Source organism: Peromyscus eremicus, chromosome 6 (assembly GCF_949786415.1).
Source record: "Peromyscus eremicus chromosome 6, PerEre_H2_v1, whole genome shotgun sequence".
Classification (NCBI taxonomy): domain Eukaryota; kingdom Metazoa; phylum Chordata; class Mammalia; order Rodentia; family Cricetidae; genus Peromyscus; species Peromyscus eremicus.
In genome coordinates, this window is record NC_081421.1 from 80,333,199 (window position 1) to 80,339,690 (window position 6,492).

A 6,492-nucleotide genomic window follows, 5' to 3' on the forward strand; every position below is an offset into this window, starting at 1 on the left:
GAGGACCCAGAATTCCAGGCCAGCCCAGGTGAGCAAAAAAGCTACCAACGTCTCACTTAATATGTTAAGATTCTGACACTTCCCAGCATCCACTTTGGGGTTTCAACCTGTGCCATCTCTTCCTTTAGAGCCGCGTGTGCACCCCTTCCCAAGGGTCCTGTGTCTTCTTGGTGATTGCCTTACTGCCCAGGTGAGACCCTGTCAAACCTGCGGGGTTACTTTTAAAAAGTCCAACTTTGGCTAGGGCTAGGAGTCCTTTGAACTGAAATCCAAAGGTTAAAAATCACTAAGACCAAGTGCTAGTGCAAGAACAGAGGCCCTGAGGCCAGACTGAAGACCTCCCTGAGGGTGGAGAATAATCTGAAAGCCCGGGACCGCGAGCCGAACGCCAGCCACCGCGTGGGTCACGTCGCAGCAGCTATGTCTTTCCGTAAAGAGCGCGGACGCAGCACCACGCTGAATTTGGTCCCTCTGGAGACGCCGTCCGGGCGCCCGCCCCGCTCAAATCACATGACCGAATCTTTCGGGGAAGCAGGAAGCGTTTTGCTGCGGGGTCTAGGATTGGGGCCGATAGCGGGCGGGATGGAAGCGACTTTGGAGCAGCATTTGGAGGACACGTGAGTAGTGCGTGCGGCTGGTCCTACGCTCCGGACCGGGGAGCTGGAGCGGGACCAGCGGCACGGACTGCGAGTGTCCGCGGAAACGTTTGGGGCGCTCGGGGAGGCCAGCGGGTGACTTCTGCAGACGTCTGGGCCGCGGGTGACTCCAAATAAGTTTCACAGGCTCTATACGCTTCCTTATGGAGCAAGAGTCTTGCGGGCCCAAGCGAGAGAGGCCCGAATCACCTGTCGCCTCGAAATCGTCCATAGGGTCCGAGTAGCTCTTCAGAAGTTTGGGAAACAGATTAAGTTTGGGGAAGGATGTACCAGATGTGCTAAATTGAGCCCTGTAATGCAAATTCACACGCATATCTTCCCGCGTGTGTAACCCATCAATTACTCAGCGCTTATGAAGTAAAGACATCCGTTAAGTTTTTCGGCTATCTCTGTAACATTTAAAATTGGGAAGTGTAAAGTGGCTTACAAGGAGGCACCTCCCCCTTTAGCTTCACAATCCCCTCCAGGAGCAATTCCTGTTACTTAAGTTTTTTAACAGTTGTTTGAAATGAGTTGCTATCCTAGAGCATGCTTCTACACCAAGGACAAAACCCTATAGATAACTGCAGTGTTTGTGGCACTCTGAAGCCCAGAGGTACCTGGCACAGTCCGTTGTGAGAAAATGGTTTCTTAACAATTCAGTTTTTGTTTTGGAAGGGGGCGGTAGTTTTAAAAGAAAAAGTCTGATTTGAAGCGCTTAATACTTAATGCATAGAAAGCTTATTTGTACAAAAATAATTTAAGTATTTCTTCACATCATCTGGCTCGTCTTTCTTGTGCTCCTAAAATTAGAATGAAGAATCCATCCATTGTTGGAGTCCTGTGCACAGATTCACAAGGACTTAATCTGGGCTGTAAGTGTCTCATACCAGCCTCCCTTTGAGGTTCACTAGGAGTTTTACTTTGCTACTATTTTCTAGCTTTATTCCTGTTACCTTTTGAGCATAGAGAATATCTCCAAGTAAGACTAGATAATTGAAGCCTTTCCGTTGTTTTTAAAAGGCAGAAATGTTCCTCCCAGTTCTACAACTGTCCCTACTAAAGTGGTTTTGAGTAATTTTCAAGTGGTCTAGAAAAAGGCTTTAGATAAGAGTAATTGTTACTTAATGCATTCCATATGCAGGGACTGTCTGTTGGGCCATATTATTTCCTTAATTGCTTCAATAACTCTGAAAAATGGATGAGGCTAGCTGTTAATACAGCCACTCTTAACTTAGTGTCAGTAAAGTAGGGACTTCACAGTTAGACACATCTGACTTTAACCCCATTCTCCTATTCTGTCTGCTAGCAGCATGAGCCCAGAACAGAAAGTCTCCCCCCTCCTGGGGGGGTGGGCACTTCAATTTCTTCATTGGGTTATTTGATGATGCAACAAATGAAGAATTACATGTGTTGGGCTCTTAAGTATCGGACACCATTCTTTTTTTCTTACTCTACTTGGCCCTGGCTGTCCCGGAACTCACTATATAGACCAGGCTGGCCTATAACTCACAATGATCCTTCTGCCTCTGCCCCCTGAGGTGCTAGAATAAAAGTGTGCACCACCACACCTGGCTAGACACAGTTCTTAGTATTTTACATTGTACAAACATGAATATTCCTCAGAAAAGCCCTTTGTGGTAGAGAAATTAAAATACAGAGCTTCATTAAGTACTTTGCCCAAGGTTTTACAACTAATGAATGGTTGAGATAGGATTTCTTAGCTGCCTCCAAAGCTTAAAACACTCAGTATAGAACCAAGATGTGATGTTAATAAACTGTAGCAATTACAGATAAGAAACAAAGTCCAGAAAGGGAAATAGTACCAGGCGGGGGTGGCGCATGCCTTTAATCGCAGCACTTGAGAGGCAGGTGGATCTCTGTGAGTTCAAGGCCGGCCTGGTCTACAAAGCGAGTTCCAGGACAGCCAGGGCTACACAGAGAAATCTTGTCTTGAAAAGCAAAAAAAAAAAAAAAAAAAAAAAAAAAAAATGAGCTGTAGGTGAATTTCTAAATGGTCTTATTAAATAAAAAACATGGAGCCAGATATATGGGTGAAAGCCTGGAAGAGATCAGGGGAGTAGGGAAAGCCACCAGCCAACCTTACCTCACCAACTCTGCATCTTCCAAATGTGGTGACTTCCTGTTTACCCACACCTATATGCCTTGCTGTTCTGCCATCTGATTTGCTCTCTCCACCCAGCTACAACATTTCCTCTTTCTGCCCAGCTCTGTCACTTCCTGTCTGTCTGTACAGTCCTTAAGACCTCCATGGATAACTAGTTTTAGAATTTAAGGCGTGTGCCACCACACCTGGCTCTGTTTCCAGTGTGGCCTTGAACACACAGAGATCCTGCCTGCCAAGTGATAGGATTAAGGGCATATGCTACTGCTGCCTGACTTCTTTGTTTACTTATAATGGCCTTTTTCCTCTGATCTCCAGGCAAGCTTTATCTATTAAAGCACAAATAAAATATCACCACAAATAGCTAAAGACTGAAGTTAATTAATGTCAGAAACTAGTAAACCTAGGAATTATTATAACTAATGCAGGCCTTTTTAGAGCTCTGGACTTTTGCTGGTACAGGAACAGACAGAGGTAATAAGGTTATGTCATCTACAAAGACCAGTCATTTGGAACAAAGGTAAATTTTTTGAAGCATTTGCCAGGTCACTAATGGAAAATTTTTTAATTCACGTGTGGGAAATCTAAAACAGAGTAAGTAAAACCTTCAAAGTATGAGGTTACTATTTGCTGTAGACCTTCAGGCTTCACTTTGACCTGTGGATTTTTTTATGTAATAATAGTGAATCCAGATTTTCTGCCAGGATGGTATATTGTCTACTACCTTAGTTTCAGATGTAAGCAAGTTCCTGTTGCTTTTATTTCAGGGATCTGTTGTAAGCTTGGTGGTTACATTTAGTATCTAGGACATGATTTAGTTAATAAAACAAGCCAAAGCAATAGTAAAGAATCCTTGAGACATTTGAAAATAGCCCAGCTAGCTTATGCTGGCAGAAATAATGCTTACAGATCTTCACATATGCTGGCAAGGTGATCTTACAGCAGAACTTTCTGAGTAACGACTTGTTCTTTGAGGTCGAGCTTAGAAAATCAGATTTCCCATAAGGAATGAGTTTCAACAAGTCCCTTATCCACATTGAGACACTCTCACCTTTAAATTTCTTGGTTTCAGCATAATTCCTATAAAATAAATTTATGATTTGATTTGAATTCCAGCTTCCTTATATGCTTGAGAAGGTGTTTAGAGATAGTATGGTGATAGGAATAACTGAAAACTGCATGCCATTTACAACTTTATTGATTTAAGAACAATTGCCAGACTTCCTCACTGATGTGATCAGCTGAATACCAGGTGGGGAAAATCATTTCATGGCCGTACCTAACCTAAAAGGCCATGAGCTAAGTTTCTTTTTCCTGAATAATTCAGTAGGAAATACTACAGTATAGGTTTATATTCATTTTTAGACACTTAGGTAACAATTTCATCTCTGTTTTCTAGGTCGTGGTACCCTGTCAGATGAGCATGCTGGAGTGATATCTGTTCTAGCCCAGCAAGCAGCTAAGCTAACCTCTGACCCCACTGATATTCCTGTGGTCTGTTTAGAATCAGATAATGGGTGAGTATATATCACAGCACATCCCTTTCTTTTTGTTTAGAAAAACTTGACTGGGCTTTCCCCTGTGTCCATCAGTAGTTCCTTAATCAGTGTATCACAAGGTCAGTGGGCATTCAGCCCCATGACAGGCCTTCATTAAAATGAGCGATAAGAACTGTCAAGAACTGTCAATTTGCCAAAAACAAATTGGGAAACGGTAAAAACACAAAAAATTATTAGTTGAATAGAATTCTCTAAAATAATATAAATGTTAAAGATATTCCAAGATAAAGGTCTTTATAAAAATGTTAAATTAAGAAAGTTAAGAATCTAAAACTATATGGGCTAGAGAGATGTCAGTGTTTAAGATGAGTGCTTGATCCACAGTCCTGAGTTTAAATTCTAGCACCTTAGCACCATGTAGCAAGCTGGGCATCCCCACAAATACCTTAACCTCAGCTCCAAGTTGAGAGATGGAGGGGCAGAGACAGGAAAATTGCTGGGGCTTACTGACTTCCAGTCTAGCAGAGAAAAGGAGTCCTAGGTTTAGGGACAAGACCCTGCATCAAAGGACTAGGTACATGGCGATAGAGGACAACCAACACCTTTTGACCTCCATGCATGTATATAGGTATGTGCACACTCACACAGACACAGATAAAATTAACCTTAAAAAATGCATACTATGGCTGGAGAGATGGCTCAGTGGTTAGAAGTACTGGCTGCTCTTCTAGAGGACCTGGATGGATTCAATTCCCGGCACCCACATGGCAGCTCACAACTGGCTAAAATTCCAGTTCCAGGGAATCCAACACCCTTACACAGATGCACCAATGCAAATAAATAAATCATTTTTAAAAATGCATACTCTAATCAGTTTGGGGGATGGGAATGAAGAGGATATTAATATATATATAATATTAATATATTGTATATGTATATATAATATATAACCAGGTTAAAATTAGAACTAGGAGCCAGCAAGATGGCTCAGCAAGCAGAGGTGCTTGTAAACAGCCCGATGACCCGAGTTCACTCCCTGCAACCCACATGGTCAAAGGAGAACAGACCCCCTAAAGTTGGCCTCTGACCTCCATATGCAAGTGGTGGCACACATACATACACCAAAAAATAACATAATAATAAAAATTAGGGCTGATGAAGAGCATATACTTCTCTTCCAGAGGACCTGCATCAGTTTCCACCACCCACATTTGGCGGCTCACAACTACTTGTAACTCTGACTCCAGAGGATCCGATACCTCCTTCTGGCCTTCTCAGGCACCCATGCACATATGGCATACACAGACACACACATAAATAAAAAAGAATTGTTTTTAATCTAAAAATAGAACCAGGAGGCTAGGCTAGTGATTCAAGGCCCTGGATTCTAACTCCAACAATACCAGCAAAAACCTCCAGAAAAAAAATCAGAACCATGTTGTGTAGTAAGGATAAGGATTAATTTCATTTTTATGTTACAGACTTACCCGTAATTCTCAACTGTTTCATGCCCATATATGCTTTTTATTTATTTTCTTTTTTTGATTACAGGAAGATTTGTCTCATAGTTTGAGAGTATAGTCCTCTTTATGGATGGGAAAAGCATGGCAGAGGTTATGGAAGTAGGGGTTTGTGGATGGCATTTCTCAACAGCAGCCATTCATACTTGCTTTTAGATTATACATATATATATGCATATGCTATTGTTTTACATCTTAAACCAAATATCTTAAGTGCCATCTATTAGGAATTTGCTGATTATTTTCCTTTTTGCTTTTCAGGAACATTATGATCCAGAAACATGATGGCATCACAGTGGCAGTACACAAAATGGCCTCTTGACATCTCTCGTCAGTTCTCCAGCAGCCTGCCGTAGGGATTCAGTCCTCCCTGTGTCAGTTCACTTGTGAAACTATGAAAGTTCCAGAAGTTAGGCCATTCACCTAATGTCCACTGTGGACTTTGTTATTTATGGGACAGCCAGTTACAAGATGTTAGTTGGAAAGGATTGTAGGTGTTTTGTTTGGGCTTTTGTCATTTTGCTCTTTGGAGACAGTCACTGCAGTCCAGTATTGCACCCCATCATTGCCTAGAACTGTGTAGACCAGGCTGATCTCAAACTCATGGTCTTCCTGCTTCCAACTCCTGCATCCTGTATAGGCATTTGTCACCAAGGTCCAGGTCACTTTGTATATAGAACTTCGGTGTGGTCAATAAATCTATTTAGAGGAAA

General features: G+C 42.2%; 1 protein-coding gene across 1 annotated transcript; it reads left to right on the top strand.

Moving 5' to 3' along the window:
• Positions 1-420: 420 nt before the first annotated feature.
• On the top strand, positions 421-6,492 carry Lamtor5 (late endosomal/lysosomal adaptor, MAPK and MTOR activator 5). Its single transcript, XM_059264951.1, has 4 exons — positions 421-617; positions 1,449-1,510; positions 4,160-4,277; positions 6,041-6,492. The coding sequence occupies exons 1-4, from the start codon at positions 421-423 to the stop codon at positions 6,099-6,101; spliced, it is 438 nt and encodes a 145-aa protein (XP_059120934.1). The 3' UTR covers positions 6,102-6,492.

Excerpts from the sequence above, each read along its gene's own strand:
- Lamtor5 (XM_059264951.1), top strand. The coding sequence starts at position 421 with ATGTCTTTCCGTAAAGAGCGCGGACGCAGCACCACGCTGAATTTGGTC. Across the intron at positions 1,511-4,159 it reads ACAAGGACTTAATCTGGGCT|GTCGTGGTACCCTGTCAGAT; the intron begins GTAAGTGTCTCA and ends TCTGTTTTCTAG. Across the intron at positions 4,278-6,040 it reads TGTTTAGAATCAGATAATGG|GAACATTATGATCCAGAAAC; the intron begins GTGAGTATATAT and ends TTTGCTTTTCAG.